The sequence below is a fragment of the Myxocyprinus asiaticus genome, chromosome 4, assembly GCF_019703515.2.
Source record: "Myxocyprinus asiaticus isolate MX2 ecotype Aquarium Trade chromosome 4, UBuf_Myxa_2, whole genome shotgun sequence".
In the NCBI taxonomy this organism is placed as follows: domain Eukaryota; kingdom Metazoa; phylum Chordata; class Actinopteri; order Cypriniformes; family Catostomidae; genus Myxocyprinus; species Myxocyprinus asiaticus.
In genome coordinates, this window is record NC_059347.1 from 28,855,622 (window position 1) to 28,874,885 (window position 19,264).

Here is a 19,264-nt window from a genome sequence, read left to right on the forward strand (position 1 = left end):
TTCATGACCTCAAGCTGAAGCGAACTTGGGTTCTGCAGCAGGACAATGATCCAAAACACACCAGCAAGTCCACCTCTGAATGGCTGAAGAAAAACAAAATGAAGACTTTGGAGTGGCCTAGTCAAAATCCTGACCTGAATCCTATTGAGATGCTGTGGCATGACCTTAAAAAGGCAGTTCATGCTCGAAAACCCTCCAATGTGGCTGAATTACAACAATTCTGCAAAGATGAGTGGGCCAAAATTCCTCCACAGCGCTGTAAAAGACTCATCGCAAGTTATCGTAAACGCTTGATTGCAGTTGTTGCTGCTAAGGGTGGCCCAACCAGTTATTAGGTTTAGGGGGCAATCACTTTTTCACACAGGGCCAAGTAGGTTTGGATTTTGTTTTCCCTTAATAATAACAACCTTCATTTAAAAACTGCATTTTGTGTTTACTTGTGTTATCTTTGACTAATATTTAAACTTGTTTGATAATCTGAAACATTTAAGTGTGACAAACATGCAAAAAAATAAGAAATCAGGTAGGGGGCAAACACTTTTTCACACCACTGTAAATCTTATGGACTGATGAAAAAAATTTATAGTCTCTACCAGATGGGTTCAAAAGTCTCCAAATATCTGTAAGACCAAGATTTTTACACATCCTGTGAAGCGTCAGTGTTGCTCTAGGGGGCTTACACACTTTTGCTTCACTATGATCAAGGACTGAGTCCATCAAAAGATTAATGTCTCCTCCCAATATTATATCATGAGGGGTGCCAGTGGCTTGCAACATCTCTTCAAGATCTATAAAAAATCCCTGATCATCAACATTAGGTGCATAAATATTAGCTAAAATCAGACTTTGCCCCTGAATTTCTGTTAAAACAATAATGACTCTCCCTAATTTATCTTTAATCTGTTTGAGACATTTGAATTGTAGATGTTTATTAATCAATATAATGACTCCCTTGCTCTTACTTGAGGCCAAACTAAAGAAAACATGTCCACCCCATATCTTCCCAAATCTTTCAGATTCCTGTGGGGAAAGATGCGTTCTTGAAGAAACACTATATCATATTTCTTACGTTTAAGAAAATAAATAACCTTCCTTCTTAAATAAATAACCTTCCCATTCACATTCCAGAGAGATAGTACACTCATATTAACATTTGGCATTTTTATATAATAGAAAAAATAAATTGTGTGCCAAAAACAAAATTATGAAGACCACTAAATAAATAACCAAAATGATGAAGACCAATAAAACCCCGAACTTCCTCCCGAGCAAAACAAACAGAAAAAAGAAAAACGTGTGCACGAAAGTGCCAACCGGCGTCATTCCCTCTAAACTCAGAGTCCATGTACGCCTACGAGAGCCCCCGCGACAACTTTGCCATCGGATTGCTCAATTTTGCCTCACAAATTTGTAAGGCAAAATTACATAACATCAAATATTTTGTAAAACAAACCCCAGCCAATAGGCAGAATAAACACAAAGAACGTGTAGACTCATTCACAGAACTGTCTCGAAGGTGTGTTCCTTCACAAAACAAATTCCAGCCGATATAAAGCCGTTCAGTTTCCTCGGTCAGACAAACGAATCTTCAGTGAGCCAGCTGATGAGTGCTGCAGATGACGTAATCATTCCAATGTCTCACGAAAATACTCCACAAATCATACCCCAGACAGCAGGAGGCATAAGCACAAGGAACTGACAGATTCATCCATAACTGTCCCGAAGTAGTGTTATTTAACAAAACAAACTCCAACCGCTAGGCGGAACTAGCACAAAAGGAAATGAAACACGCATCCCGGTTCCTCGGATGGTCAAGAGTCAATTCACTCAGAGGCCGCATAAAAGTATATCCCATGATTTACACAGTCCGCCAACTTTATAAAAGACATCCTTTGTGTGGGCATGTAGATATTTTGCGGTCATTCGTAGTGTCTATTCTCAATCTGGCAGGGAACTTCATTGTAAAAGTGATCTTCCGTCAATGCAAAAGTTTCTTTAAGGAAAAGTGTTAATCCACAAAACAAATTCCAGCCGCTCGGCGGAGCCAACGCAAAAAGAAAAAAATGGCACCCAGCTTCCTCCGAAAGCCAGAGTATGTACAGTGAGTCAATCCACTCACAAGAGAAACACCCAATGGTTACTAACCCATTGTTTCAATAAAAGACATTGCCTGATTGGGACATGTAAATACTTTGCTGCCGTCCTTGGTGTTTATTCTCAGTTTGGCAGTGAACATCAGTGCAAAAGCGATCTTCCGCTGATGTAAGAGTTTCTTGCATTCCTTGAACCGATCACGTTTCACTCTTGTCGAGTTCGCAAAGTCCGGAAACAAGAAAATATTGTGATGCTTCCAAAAAAGCTTTCCTTTGATCCTCCTCTGGCGCAACACGAGATCTTTATCGGATGATCTCAAAAATGTGGCCAGGATTGATCGGGGCCTGTCTCCCTCAGCAGATCTGCGAGCCGGGACTCTGCGAGCTTGCTCGATTTCCAGTTTATGGCCTGTTATGTCAAGCAGACTTGGGAAAAGCTCGTCTAGGAATTTCACCATATCTCTGCCCTCCTCATGCTCAGGAATTCCCACAATTCGAATGTTATTCCTGCGGCTTCTATTCTCAAAATCTTCAAGCTTTTCAAGAACACGTTCCAAATCAACTTTGGTCACAGGCGGATTAGCGGCTAATTCCCTCTCTGATGACTCCAAATAACCGATTCGTCTCTCAACATCTGTCACTCTTGTGACTAACTCAGAGAATTTTTTTTCCATCGCCGTATTACAGCAAGATCCTCCAAGTCCGCAAGTACCTTCGTCAACATCACCGACATGTTGGACAGTTGACGCTGGATTCCTTCTCCCGCCACGCCATACAAATCGAGTCCCTGGTCCACAGGCCTGTCTGGGCTTTCATCTTGAACCCGTAAGTGTCTTTTAATGTCTCCAGAGCCCTATGATTTTGACTTCTTTGCCATGTTTACCTCAAACAGCAAATGTGTAACTGGGTGTATCGAATTTCACCGGATTATATCATGAAAATAATTAAAAAAAATTAGCAAAGTGCGCAGAGCTGCCTCTCACACGTCTACCCTTTGCATGGCGTCACCAGGCTACCATCCTGCCCTAATCTTAAAATATAACCCTAAAATGCGATTGGTTGATAAGGATGTTGTTCCTGGACCAATAATGACATTGATCCAGGAACATGTCCTACTTGGTAAAATCACTGTAAGAAAGCACACTATGACTTAAAAGCAGGGCCTGATGAGAACCTGATGTTTCCCACATTTCTCTGCATTACTGATACATTTCAGTTCATCAACGAGAATGTTCATGCACACCATGATGCCAGTTCTCTAAAGAGCAGGTGTAACTTGTATGTGGCATCACACAGAACAGTGTCTAGTACACAATAACTAAAACTTATAGGGCCTCTACTCCACTGAAGAACAGGGGTGAAAGATAAGAAAAAAAGAAACATATAAAACTAAGATGAAAAACAGGACTCAGCAGTTTAATTGTTGGTGGGTATTGCCAGTACTGTGTGGAAACAAATCTATCTGCATATTGCAGTGGTGTAGCCAAGGGTGGGTCGGGGTGGGCCTGGACCCACCCAAATTAGACCCAGGCCCACCCAGAATATTTGAGATTATAATTTTTTATTATAAACAATTTTGATTGATTCCATTCCATTCAACACATAAACATAACAGAAAATGCAGAATCAAATTATATAAAATTAAACCCTTCCCCCCCGACACAAACACGCGCCCCAGTAGTCATAAATATTTAGAAACACACACACACAAAAAAACAAAAAACAAATGTAGAGCCGAGGAGGGCGGGGCTGGGCTGGAATGAGACACACCCGGTCCCCAATCAGCCTGATGGGGCGCACGAGGGATAAAGGCGGCCGGGGACGACAGTTAGAGAGAGAGAGAGAGAGAGAGAGAGAGAGAGAATTGCAGGCAGCTGTACTGTGTGTTTTTGGTTGTGTGTTTTGTTTAAATTGTTTATTAAATTATTATTTAAGTTGTCAAGCCGGTTCTCGCCTCCTCCTTTCCACTGAACCCCCTTACAACAAACAAACAACAAAAAAACATGAAGGTATACTTTCAAAAAATAATACAATTGCACACACACATTTAAAACTACAGATCCCTCTCCACTGCCCCTCCCCGAGAGCCTTCCAAAAAGGCCAAATATCTGCCCCATTTTCTATCAAATAAACCCAGATTGCCCAGCCTTCTATACGACATCTCCACAAATGCCGCTACCCTGCCCATCTCCATGCAACACTCTCATCCCATAAGAATAACCCATCTGCCGATCATAACACTGGCCAGGACCCAATTATTTATGTATTTACCCCTATATTAATGACCGCCCCATCGCCTAAAATACAGAGTCTGGGGCAAAATGAAAATTTGAGATTAATCTTTAACTTCAAATATATATATTTATAAAATAAAAAAAATAATTCATACATTCTGAAAGTGTGAACGAACTGTTTGAATGTGCTGCTTCTCTGTTGTTAAGGAAAATTTGGTAAAAAAAAAAACAAAAAAAAAAAAAAATTAGCCGAAAACTTGGCCCATCCATTTTTATTGAGGCCCACCCAAAAGTAATTTCCTGGCTACACCCTTGGCATATTGTCTGTTGTGTCACCAGGCGAGTGATTCTGTCTTTGGGAATGGGCGGTTTCCAAAACTGCTGCTTTGCATAGCTCAAGAGTGCCAAGGGTGGAGGAAAATATGGTTGACAAAATAATATATTGTGGCAGGTATGAAGATTGTTGCCAAAGACAACGAGGTGAGTGAGTCAGCTTTCAGAGGAGCAGATTAGCATGTTTGAATGAGGCGGAATAGAACTCCAAACACTGTGAACAGCAGAGAAAGACAATTTTGCCCATGAGAAAAACAAGGGAAAACATTCCTGCACACTCGTACACATATTTAAGGAGTCAAAAGTAGAAAAAAGACAAACCTCTCTCTAATCTCTTTAATGTAATCTCTTGTCTACTCTAGGTCATTATCAAAATATGGTGACAAACATGTCCTTTGACGTTTTAGTCATGAAAAAGATTTCAAATAGTCAAGAAACCCATTTAAAAGGCATAATTCTATAACCTAACCTTTTATTAAATAATATAAAATGGTTTAACTCGATATTGTTTTACACATTTTTTAGAAAATGTATTTGAATTTGTCAATTGCCTGAAAAAACCCTTGTCCCCTTCATCTGGTACACCACTTCTATGACATTTACAGTTTTTTTTTTTTACTTATTTTGTTTTCCTAGGTCAAGCACAAGCGCAAGGCCTAACAACTGTGCAAAAAAGCAATGAATGATTTCAACAATTTAAAACTAATGTTTGTCCCTTTATTTTGATGTAATTGGTGTTATCAATGTTAAAAACGTATATTTAAAAATACAAAATGTTGTGGAAAAGAACTTCCAAGGTCAAAGTTCAGAGGACGAAGATCCTCATATGGATTTTCCCATCATGTTTAAAGTTATTCATTTACATTTTAACACATTTTTTCACATGGTTAATTTAATTAACCATGTGAAAATTGGTGTTACATTGTTTAATATTTATGCGAAAGAAAAAAAGAGATTTAATGTGATTTATTGATTTTAGTCAGAGAAGTGGTCTGTTTTGTGATGCTATTGACACCATCTAAGAAAATGCATCTATTCAAACAAAATTTGTCACTGGTGTTACAACCCTTGCTTCATTAACAAACAAAATTAAATAATAGTATAAAGAACAAGAAATTGTCCTTTATAAATAAAAATAATGTGAAATCAACTTTTATTGGCGAAAAAGGAACTGAACAGAATTGAAAATAGTTTATAAGTCGTTAAGTAAATTTTTTTTGAGAATGACCCACCTAGTGTACAGACAGATGATAGATAGATAGTCTAATTCTTTTAAAAATGACAATAAACCCGACTTTGAAAAGTGTCACTCTTACACACACACACACACATGCATGCATACAGAACCTGGTACACACAGCAGTCCTGTACATCTGTTTAAACCAGAGGAGGCTATTTGTGTAGTGCCGCAAACCTTCCCATTATCCTCTGAAGAGCACACAAGATGGCCATCACTCTTTTCCCACCCATTCAAAAGCCTAAGTCAAATAGCGTAATGTAATATCTTTTCATCAGTATTTCCATCCCCACAGCCTCTTCGGCTTAAATCAAACATAAAATTAAGGGCGCAGTGAAACTGCGTGCAGATCCACTGGCTTCAGTCTGTATTATTGATCTATCATGTGATTTTAAGTCAGATTGGTGTGTTAATGTAGGGAGGAGTGATATTGGCTGCTGTTTGTATGTTCACATTTTGCTAATAGTTCATAAGAACATGGAAGCAATGGATGGAGGTAAACCATCCATTACAAGAACACTCTTTTTTGTGTGTGTGTTTTTTTTTTTTGGCTTGTTTATGCTAGTTCTCTGTTGTTGGCCTTTATATGAAATGTTATGGCATGTGAGCAGAGAGTGAGAGGGACACAGAGCAAGAGAGAACATTAAAAAGTACACGTGAGAAAAAGAGAGGAGGTGACAGTGAACAAAATTTTTTTTGTTCTAATCTTGATTTCCAATTCTTTTTGGGGCATTTTCTGGAACTCCTTAGTGCGGGCTGATAGATATCTCTGCTTTGGCTTGCCAACAGTGACCCTGGGGAACCACATGTGTCTGCTTCAGTCGAGTTCAGTGGTATTATGGGATATTACAGCATGTGTAATTAGGGCTAAATACAGGGGACCAATGACAGGTTGGTTTAAGAGAATTAATCATGCTGATATGATCTCACTCAAGACAACCTCTTGAGAAGCACGTGAGCTATCAGATTAGGAAGTCAGGACTGTGTTTTGACGAAGTGAAAGCAGGAATCTATGAAAATATCTGCATGGATCTGCAGTATGTACTTAGATGTCCTATTACTGAGATGTGTCAATTTAAAGCCTCTTTCTGATCCAGGATCAGTGCTTCTTGCTGAGGTGAAACATAAAAATGTACAGTATTTTAACACTTATTTAGAAAGGTCTAAAAATATCAGTCAATGTGAGTGGAACACCAGTGTGCGAATTATACAATGACTTTGAGGTGGGTTTATGTTTTTAAAGGAATTGCAAAAATTGGTACTTTTTGAGGCACAATCTGCAGAAGTTTGTCTCACACAACCTGAATTGTATTTGCCGCTACCAGCGCACAGGCAATCCATATTAAATACCTTTCAAACAAAACAACAACAAAAAATGTATATAAAATCCTATAATAAAATGATACAAAATCACAACATTTATGTTTTGTCCATGTATTGTCCTAAATGGATCTTAACGGAAAGTTTCTTCTACATTCTTTGTAATTCGCACCCTGTGGAACACTGCCCTTCCATCTCTCCTGATTACTGTTAATTATTTATAACATATTGTACATTTATCTTTTGATCTTCCCTAAAAGCTAAGCTCTCAGAGTTTGCGCTTATTTAGACGACCTACTTCTTCATTACTGAAATGTTGGATATGATATGAATGCACAAACAGATTAATAATAATATCGATACAGGGATCCCAAGTATCAGTACGATATCGTAAGAAAAAGTATCTTGATTTATCAACATATATATGTATCGGCACAGCCCTATTTCTAAGTGTTGTCTCAATCTCAATACATTTTTAGTAATGATCAAATTAAACATTTTAGATATCCATCTAGAACATTCTGTTTTGAAAACAAGAACACACTTCACCTATTGTTCTGTTCCTGTTGCTTAGGAACTGGTTAGTGCACTCTTTCATAGTTTTGAAAAATGGTCTTTCATTAGCCTCAACTGCAACCAATGTCATGTCAGACTGCTCTGAAAGGTCTCTTAACCTGCTGAGGTGTTCCAGAGACACAGTTTTCAAATGGGGAGGCGCGCCTTCCAAGGGGGGCGCCAGGGCATGTCAGTGGAGGCGCAGAGAATTAAGATAAATTCACCATAAATAAATACAATAAAAATGTAATGTGAAGATAAATGAAAATAATTGTCTTAATAGACCATAGTCCAGCTTAATAGACAGTAGCTCTATGGTGTTATACTACTGTTAAATGTCAAGAGCACATGCATATCATGTGAAAGCGCATCCATACTGGTCGCACAAGCACAAATCTCTCTGCTCGCACACGTATTTACTAATAATATACGCTGCTCTATGAAATCTCCCTGCTCTCGCTCAGAGAGTGCGTGTACGCCTAAAAATGTGTCCTGTGCACTCGCATATTTATTATAAAGCCATATAGCTCTGCCTGTGTTCATTCATACAAGCATTTTGCCTCTGTAGACGTTTTATGTCGAGAGAGAAATAATACCAGAGTTTGAGGAATCAACTCGCCATTTGGCCGGTAACACTTATAGGAAATGCAGTATAATACATGGTTACATTTTTATTGTAAGAATGATATTCTGATGTTCGCTTATGATGTAAGAGACGTGAGCAAATCAAATGACATAAACAGACAACTAAGACAACATCTGTTGTGACTCACGTCTTCTGTCACCACAGTGGACACCATAGCTGCACAAGTTTATCTAGGAAAATCCGAAAATGTGGAACAAAATCATGATGTTCAACATGACATCGGGTCGATGTGTCTTCAAGTTTGTGTTTGTTTTACACGGAGACGGAGACTGGCTCATGTGATGTAAATATATCATAAATATAGGCTAAAAAAGTTAAGCAATCCCACTGTCATAAGGACAAACGGGTATACTGTAGGCTATTTTGTTATAAAAATAATGCAAAATACGGTTTCATATTATTGAATCAAATATTTATCACGCACCCGTGTATGAGGTATTGCTGAGTGAGTCTGTCAGACTGAATTTAAGTTTATTGATCATCGTTGATGAATTGCTCCAACACCTGAAATATGATGATTTTTAATAAAATAAATAACAATAAAAGGACAATACCTGATAAAACTTCAAAAAAGTGGCTAGAATGTAGGCCTACTGCTGTTTTCAGTGGAAGATCATTTTTTTACGTTTAGCATAGGCTAGGCTATTTTATTTATTATTTACTTAGCTATTGTAAAGGCCTATACACAAAATTATTGCATTATGTATATAGATCTGCAAAAAATAAATAAATTAAAAAAAATCTTGTACATTTTGTCGGGGGGGCTTACTGTTTAAGACTTTGAAAACCCCTGTTCTAGAGGAATTCCTATAGGTTTAGGTCATGAAAATACACTCTAATATACAGTTGGGGTGGTCCTGAATGGCCCTTATGTATATAAACATTCTAGAAGTTTCCTACCAGGCTGATGTTATAGTTCTGAATGTGTTTGAGGATCAGAGAGGAGATCAGTGCAGTGCTCCAATGGACCGCTGGGTCATCTGGAAGCTCTCTGCAAAAACAAGAGAAGAAGAAAAACATACTAGTGTTATATAGAGTTTTCTCTCAAAGTCACAAGAGAAATCTGGAAAACAGTATATGTAGGAAGCCAGATTTTAAAGTTTTCTGAGAAAAATGTGAGCGATGTTTGCACATTTAAAACTAGCCACCATGTTGCTAGGGTTTTGTGGGTGGTTTTTAACGTATAAGTATACAGTCAATGTTTCTACTCAGTCTCAATGATATTCCTGTGTAAGGATGGGAATCGTAAAGAATTTAACAGTTCCAGTTCCTTAATGGTTCCATTAACAATTATTTTAGTACTTTTGAGAAAGAAATATTTGGAAATAAGAAATGCAACTCTTATTGGATTTACTGCACTTAGTAGCATGTTACCAAATAATAACCTGATTTCATAATTGAATAGATCAGATTACTGCAAAAGGTGTGTTTACACTGACATTTTAATTCAGATATTTTATTAATTCATTAATTCTTATAAAATACCAATAATTACAACAAAACTCATAATGTGTATCTATAACTTCACACTGTCATCAACAACCATCCAGTAATTACTCTGAGGCTACACACGGTGACAATTCTTGGTTCATTTAGAGTCAGACGTAACAAAATTATTGACTTGTAGAGTACGTTTTTCATTCACTGAAAAGAATGAGCTGATAAGAGTCATTCGTTTGCTGTATGTTTTGTGGTGTAGATTCAAAAGAACTGATTCATATGTGCCATTTGTTTGAGAATTGGACTACGCTGGTACACTGGTAGTATAGTTATGCTTGGCTTACATTTCCTGACATAATGTCTTAATATATAATACTAAAGATATAAATGACGGAAGAGTTTTGTAAATACCGTACTGTCCATTTTTTATGTGTAAGTTTAATTTGAACAGAGAAGTACACCTCTGTGAGCCAACACATATACACATACAGAGCTGCAACAAAACAGTGAGGTCCTGGAAGAGCAGAGTTTGGCCCTAAGGCTACAGTGGTGAGCGAGAGTCTCTCCATCTGATTTACAGCCACAGTCTCACTACAGCTCAGCTGGAATGCGGATGCAGTCCTCTCTGAAGTCTGGGATCAAAGGTCATCCAGGCTTTTCCCTCCCATTCATCTATAAATACAGCTCAGGGAAAACAAGGGCCATGCACCAATCTCTCTTTCTCTCACACACAATTTTCCCTTTTTGTTTTGTTTTTTTACCACACATAGCTGCTATGAAATGTATTGGGGTCAACGAAAGTTGATCCCCCTGCGGCCAATCATTGAAGCTAAAGTTTTTTGTTCTTTAGCTACTTTATAGTCCTAGACACCTTTATCAAACATAGAGGGACAGAGAGAGAGGGGGAGAGTGATAAAGAGAGCTGTTGAGTAGACTGAGCATAGTGTCAGAAAAAGAAAATAGAAGTTCCAAAACCAAGTGCGCTGCCTACCTAGACAGCATTTTAAGGTTTCATAGGCACGATCCCAAAACAAAGGCTTTTTCAAAAGGTAGGCAGCATAATTATACTCAATATTTGTATATTTAAGCGTATCAGAGTATCACATTGCTAGCTTAGCAACATGCTAATGGAAAACTCTAAAATCAATTGAGTCAAGTCTCTGGTGTATGAGGAGCGCTATTTGGATGGCATGCAGAGTTGCACTTATGACCAGGCCCAGTCGGAATCTGCTGACTTTTGAGGAATTCTGCAGAGCTTTCTGCAGATTTCTGTGCGCAGATTCCATCTGCTTAGGTTAGATTTCAGTTAGGATGGTCCCTTACAAGGTAGCTGCCAATGCAGGCAGTAGGAAGCACACCAGGTTTTGGTATGGAGCCAGAGACAGCAAAAGAAGTGGCTGGGAGAGTTATACTATTCTGCTTCAGTTCAGTTCAACTGTTCATAAAAAGTTTACAATTGAATTTCTTTTCACATTTGAACTCTGATTGTTTCCTCTGCCAATCAAGAATGCTGGAGAACTTTGTAACTACACAGATCCAATGGTCAGATACTGGATATGGCACAGCCAAGTGGACTGTGATTGGCAGAGAAGGCTGAGCTGGCAGCGCACAACAGTTGGCACTGAATATGCTAAAAACAGCCAGCAGCAAAATCCCAGCTCAAGGTCACAGAGTTTGATGAGAATGGGGGGAGTGAATGTCAGAATGAGTGAGAGACAGATAAAGAGAGAGAGCTGAATTGAATCCACCCCCTCTCTCTTCTCTTTACAATGGGGCTTGACAGTTGTTTCTGTTCTTTTGTGATAGATCTGCACACAAATCAAATGCTGGTTAAGGTCACAGGGGTCGGCTCTGGAGGATACCATATCAGAGGAGGGGTGATAGGCTGGTTAGAAAAGGGGGATGGAATGGGTGCTGTAGCAGTCAGGACAAGAGGGAAGAGAGATCAGACAGATCTGATTTACAAACAGAGCGAGTGAGCACACATGAGATTTGTGTGAGAGACTGAACATGGCTGCAGAAGTGTGGTGGGCTGATCGTTTTGCCTCAGAGTGGAGTCAACATGAAAGCCAACAAACCTTTATAAGAATTAATCTTATGCAGTTTATTGAACAAATCTACCTTGGCTTTTTTCATTACAAGTATCACAACAAATTTATGAAGTCTTATGATTTATAGTGCATCACAGCTGGGTAACAGTTTGCAAGGTAACAGTGTAATAATATTCTTCAAACGTTCTGGTAAGGGTTTATTTTAATCCAAAATATTAAACTTCTGCAATTAATTGAGTTTGAACCACTTAAAGTACACACTCCATTCAAACTTTGTTTTGTAAATACTTTCAGCCTTAGGTGTGCTGTCTATTTTTTGTGTTTGTAAACTATACTTCTGTGAGAAATTTAAGCATAAAATTTGATTATCCAAAACAATATAAACATCCACATAATCCTTCATTACAATATTCATAGTCAATCAAAATACAACCACTATCAATGATGTCATCTGATATAATATTTGCATCTTGAATTGATTGATCTGAATTGGTCTTATACCTGACCATGACTTGATGCAGCATTTCATTTACACAGAAACAAATCCTAAACCCTACACCTACTTACAACTTAAACAATATTCTTTGGCTTCATTGAAAATCAAAGATTTTTTTTTTTTTTTTTGTAGCACAAACACAAAAGATTCTTTTAAAAAGTAAACAACATCAAAAAACATGTAATGTTTTCTGACACATTTGTGATAATTGTAATTTGCTGGTTCTTTTAATGAGAGGCGATTTAAAGGCAAAGTGTTTTATTTCTGCAACACTAGTAGCATCAAACAGAATTGCAAAAATAATCACTGCTTTTAAACTAATTTCAAACACTTCCTGTATTACATTGTTCAGATAAACAGGTAGCTCCGCCCCCAAACCATTAGTTGAGCCAATGTTGTTATGTCTGTCCCAGTCTGGCCACGCAAACAAACAAACAAACTGCAATTCTGTTTGTTGCCACTAGTAGGGCAGAAACTACACACTTCACCTTTTAATTTCTAGAACTAGAGAAAATGGGGCTGGGAGTGAGAGAGAATGATAAAAAATAAAGATTGAGAAAAAGACACATGATCAACCTGACCTTTCTTAAGATGGATCGAGGCAGAGTGTTGGCCTCGCTATAGCAACAGTTTAAAATGCCCTACAGTAACCTCTCTCTTCCTCCCGCCCTCCCTCGCTCGCTCACTGCATGTGGATGTGTAATTGCTTGCAGGCATCTGAATACAGCAGATGAACTTTGGCCTACTGAGGAGGCGGTGTGCGTGTGTGTGCGCGAACAGGGAAGGCAGGGGGAGTGGCAGCGTTTGTTTTGTCTGGTCACATGGGGCCCTAGCCGCCTTTCTGTTACAAGGCCATGGTGCATGCTGGGAAACCCAACGTCTGTATGACACTTAACCCTTCTGGCACAGGCAAACAAGAGAGAACTTCTGAAAGAAATATGTTCTGGTTCACAGTCATATTTGTATAGATTTATAGAGTATAAGAAGCACATATATCAGTCAGTAGCTCTGCAGTGCAGAAAGCTGGAGTGCACTCAAGTTACATTCTTCATTCATTTAGATGTTCTCGAGCAGCCAAAGAGTCTATTTCAGCCATATTTAGAACACCTACTAAAATAAAATTACACTCTTAAATACCTGGCTCAGAAGATCCCTGCAGCTTCCAAGATATAACACAGAGAACATTGCTTTATGATGAAAAGAAGGGGAGAAAATTAAGAAAAATGGTAGCGAAAGCATCGACTGAATGTTTCTGCCTTGGAGGAGCTAGTTGCCTTGTTTTATGTGGAAATAAAGAAGCACAAGCTCTTGACAGGGAGTGCATTTGCAGTGCTTTCTGGTAATTGCATTAACAGAGCTCATCTCTCTGTGGTTCCTGACCTGCCATCAGCCTCAACAACCCCCCGGCCTGACTCTCTGCCCTCTTCATGCAGCCTATAAATCACACAGGGTTTAGTTTTCTAGCAAAATCAATTTATAATTAAATATGGAGGGCAGAGTGTAAGAATGCACCTCACTGCTACTCTTTCCTCTTCTCACAGCAACTTTCCAAAGCGGTTATGCGTTCTCATATTAATCACCATTTTTGGCAAATGTTGGCTGTGTTATAGCTCTATTCATTTCTATTATATAAATGGATAATTGGTGCCTAACCTTTCCATGGACTTTTATTTAATCAACCAATTATTTAATCATTAAGATTTTATGCTAAATTTTATATGAATGTAGGAGGCAAAATGTACTGTATAACTTGGGTCCTGTTACTGTCAACACTTGTAAGTTGTTCACGATTTTTAATTGCCTCCATTTTAATTGTGGTTCTGCGGTGTGTCCAACCCAGTCCATGAAAAGTCATAATAATAGTACAAGATTTACTTTAACCCCTAACCCATACCTAAACATAAAGTGTAACCCCTTATCCAAACCCTTAACCTAATAAAGTGTTGGATAAAATGTGATGCCTGTATTGTATCAATTTGAAATTTTGTTTGTTGATTGGTTGGTCATTATGGGAATAAAAAATATTTATCTTTTTGTATGAGCAAAGTTGTACAATATCTTTTGTTTTCACCATTGTGTATGGATTTTTACAAGTTGTCATGAGACTATGTTGATGTGACAAATGAATTTTTAAAAGTACAGATATACCATGTAGTCTCTCAGTTAATATGATGTCATGAAAGAATCAGCAAAATGCTGTTGAAAATAGTTGAAGATGGAATTTATCATGTCACCGCAGAATATGTCAACATAATAAAAGTATTTAATGTCAACTACCTATATAAAATATTGTTTCAAAGTATATTTGGCTTTTTAATCAAAGTTTGAGTTCCAAAACTTACAGTCATCACCTAAATTGCTGAATTTGTTAAGTCAAATGAGAAATATATTTGACCTAGAGATCATATATTACTTTATAATTTCTCAAGTATCCATTTCTGGAAAGACGAAGCTGATTCAAGAACTCTTTCTCTGAGAAACGGTGCTCATATCTGCCAAATTAAAGGAAAATGTGCAGGATAGCCTTACAAAAACTAACCTAACACGCACTCAATGCTCTCAACTTATGACAAAGATAGAGAGAGAGAAATATCAGAGGAAGTAAAAGGAGGACAGACACTCAGCCTGATGTTACCCTGCCAGGCAGGTGGGCGATGTGGCCTATGTCCAGACAGACTGTGAGTCTGTCTGTCTGTCTCAATGAATAATACAGAAAAAGAGTGAGAGGGTCGACTCAGTACATGTTTAGTGGAGCATGTTCAGATGTGCTCTTTTCACAAAAGCACTCCCATGATGCATTACCTCGGTCAGAGTGTAGGCGGTCAATGCAGCTGTGCAGCAAAGAGCGAAGCAGCTCTGTGGAGAGAGTCACATGGCCCATTCAGAGCCCATGGGGACACACACTCTGAGACAGTACAACATAAGATGCAACACACTCAATCAGTATGTAAAATGAAATTTATTTCACACATATTAACACAAGCTGTTATACGAATCAAAAATTCAACCTTTACACTGCCTGAATAACCACAAGAAATTCATTTGTAGCAAAAGTCTACGTCGTCTTGCACAGCCATATGGTATGGTACACTTTTCAGCTAGTTTGGGCCAAGAACCATCCTTTTAGAAAAGCAAGGGGATGACTGACTGACATACTGTATAAAATGCTCAACCACAGTTAAATTTAGTAATGCAATGTTTAGGGGCAGGTCAATTTGAGAAATAGCTCTGAGAACGAAGAGGAATTTCCAGGTGTGCTATTGTTGGTAAACAAGGCCAAAATATACTTTAGTTTTCTGCATGCCACTACGTCTTGAGCACAGTGTGCATGATGCAATTTTAGCACATTGTCCACATGCAGCCTGGTTTTTCCAAACATGCGGATAGTCCGCGTTAGTGGGAATTGTCTGCAACTGTGCTTGGAGTACTGTAATTAAGCGTATCACAAAGTAGCTGTAGTTCGCATGCATTGAACACGTCCATATGGGCTCGTGATCAAAAGAGTGCAATTTGTAAGGCTAAGAGCTCGAAAAGTAGACCCTAGCCTTAAGGGGCAGTCATACTAGACTTTAAACATGCAAAATTATTTCACACACCTCAACAGACAGGATTTGATGTCATGCGCAAGGGTTTCTGGTTTTAATAAACAATAAATCACTAATAATTATCTATTCAAAATGTTAAAGTATACCATCCACTCACTTTCCTGCTACAATATAAAAGCATGCTGCTTTGAAATATATATTCTTTGTATTGAGCAAAGAGGTCAGTACATAACATTTTGATCTTCTATTGGTCACACATCTTCCTGTCATGCGAACTTGCAGGTCAGAGTTCATAAAGCTTTAACTTTTGTGCGCAGCGGAATGCAAAATTTCTTCACGTGATCTTGCATTTCTAGTCTCCCGCGTTCAAATGCGTTTGAATGGGAGTGAATAGAGCACGAAGTTTTGTGTGAACCTGACTTATAGTATCTCAAATAAAACTCTAAATATCTATCAAAAAGTTGATGCCATGAGATTAACATCACAAATAAAAACCTGCACACCCTGCGTTGCAGCCAGCCAATCAAATTGGAACTGGCGATTTCAGCTGTTGGCATGTGGTTTAAGGCTGAGAGACTATGGTCCACAAGTCTCTGTAACTTTGTGCACTTACATAACCTTTATCTATTCAGTTGAAAGAATATGTGTTCAGAACTCACTGTATGACAGGCAGCAATCAGTGCTGCTGACTGTAGGGAAAGAACAGGATCACTTAACTACACTGCAACCTTTTCTGAACCAGCGCTGAGCCCAGATGACCCAGCCTGGACTTAGACACTCTCACACACAAGCTTAAACGTGCACATGAAAGCTAGAGATTACCAATGTCTGCTGAGTTCATGCTATACAAACCAAAGACCCGGAAGCTTATCTTTCAGATGCATGTTTGTGTCTCTTTAGTTAACAGTTCAATACAGTTGTCTGTTAACTATGACTTGGTTTGCAGCCAATCTGTTGTGAATCTCCAGACAAATCTGTAAATGCAAACACAAAGACCAGAAAAACAGGTCAGAATGACCTAGATTGGAGTATCTGAGAGTGAAGTGCTCTATACTGTGCCAAAGCTTTCTGATAGTCATTCGCGATCTGGGTTTTGGCAAATAGAGATTAACACTTTTGAATGTGTGTGCGTGTGTGACTAGGAGAAAGGATCTTAATGATTACAGCATCAGCTCCTGTGTAAAGACTAAAATACAGAGGGAAAGGTGAGAAAGTAAAGGATAATGGTGGGGGGGGGGGGGGGGGGGGGGGGAGAGAGGGAGAGAGAGAGAGAGAGTGTCCGAAAAAGAGTGGATCAAAGTTTATTATGTGTGTATATTATGCTTGGAAATAAAGCTAGGGCAAGGAATAGACAGAAAGACAGGCATCGTGCCAGTTGATTATGAAAGTTCCAGGTGGGTGTCTGAGTTTACATGATACTTATGACCTAGTCAACAGACACGCACACATACGAGCACTCTCAGGCTTCTAACACACCCCAATTCTGCATACCACCACTAGAACAGCCTAAAACAATATGGCTGGTCATTGACCCTGCAGTTGTAAAAAACACACAGTGTTTGTATGAAATATAATTTGTTAAAAGGTGCATGTGATCTGAATAACTCAAGCTTGTGGTGGACTTCAGGAGAAAAGACAGGGAACACAGCCCCATCACCATCAATGGTGCACCAGTGGAGAGAGTCAGCAGCTTCAAGTTCCTCAGTGTCCACATTACTGAGGAACTCACATGGTCCGTCTACACTGAGGCTATTGTGAAGAAGGCTCATCAGCGCCTCTTCTTCCTGAGACGGCTGAGGAAGTTTGGAATGAACCGCCACATCCTCACACGGTTCTACACCAGCACTGTAGAGAGCATCCCGACTGGCTGCCAAACCGAAAAGCCCTGCAAAGGGTGGTGCGAACTGCCAGACACATCATCGGAGGTCCATCATCCCTCCAGGACATCTATACCAGGCGGTGTGTGAAAAAAGCTTGGAGGATCATCACAGACTCCAGCCACCCGAGCCACGGGCTGCTCTCACTGCTACCATCAGGCAGGCAGTATCGCAGCATCAGGACCCACACCAGCCGACTTCATGACAGCTTCTTCCCCCAAGCAATCAGACTTTTGAACTCTTGATCTCTCACGATCAATAGACATCAGCGCTGCATTTCATTCATCTCACACTGGACTGTCATAAATTATATTCTCTCTTAACAACACACTGGCAACTATCAACTGACAGCCTGAATGTCAATACAGCACAATACTGTATATTTTATATATACTATTTATTTATTTTTATAGTATACTGTGTATTCTATATTGTGTGTATTGTATACTGTACATTGTATATTATTATTTGTATATTGTTTTGTGTATAATTATGTGTATATTAGATATGTAAATTGTGTCATGTAAATTTGATGTTATTGTAAATTAGTATATGTCTCATCACTGTCACGACTGCTATGTTGCTCGGAACTGCACCCAAGTCTTTCACCCACTGTTGCACTTGTGTATATGGCTGTGTGACAATAAAGTGATTTGATTTTGATTTGATATGGAGGTAAAGTTGATGTTTTAATGTTTCAAGGTGTCTTTGCCTGTGTCCAAAGTAGACAAAACAGAAATTAAAGAAGGGTGAATCTTTATGACTGATCATTCAACAAACCAAGAAATATCCTCTCGTTAAATTTGGGAGCATTCAGTCCAATAATTATAATCTGTGAACAATCAGTGAAAACACACACACACACACACACACACACACAAAGGGGACAGCTAGCCAGTCCAATAGTTTTTCCATTCTTCCAAGAAGTCAACAAACTGGAGAAGTGTTTGAGCCAGGCATTGGTGTTTTGGACCTCTGGGGCTCTGCAGCATTTAAGCACAATAAAACCATTGCCAAGAAGGAAGCTCAGAGCACACATTACCAAAGGAACAGAATCATGCAGAGAAGAACTGCAGGCAGGGTGGGTCATCATCGTACTTGGAAAACAGTCTGGAAAACACATTCCCATGACTATGCAGATTCTTTTGGGAGTTTGTTTCACAATCAACTTACAAAAAAAAAAAAAAAACACTCTCTCTCTCTCTCTCTCTCTCTCTCATATATATATATATATATATATATATATATATATATATATATATATCGGACTATCGGTCAAAAGTTTTGAAACACTTACTCATTCTTTATTATAATTTTTTTTTTCACATTTTAGAATAATAGTAAAGTCATCAAAACTATGAAATAACATAAATGGAACTATGGGAATTATGTTGTGACAAAATAACATCCAAAATAAATCAAAACTGTTTTATATTT

At 38.6% G+C, this 19,264-nt stretch overlaps 1 protein-coding gene across 2 annotated transcripts in view; it reads right to left on the reverse strand.

The window, feature by feature from the left end:
* Nucleotides 1–19,264, reverse strand: part of LOC127440160 (N-acetylglucosaminyl-phosphatidylinositol de-N-acetylase-like) — a 34,249-nt gene that overhangs the window by 9,459 nt on the left and 5,526 nt on the right. For both annotated transcript variants that reach the window (XM_051696612.1, XM_051696613.1), the window contains exon 3: nucleotides 9,319–9,409. In XM_051696612.1, coding sequence (XP_051552572.1) covers nucleotides 9,319–9,409 — 91 coding nt within the window. The remainder of the gene's footprint in view (nucleotides 1–9,318; nucleotides 9,410–19,264) is intronic.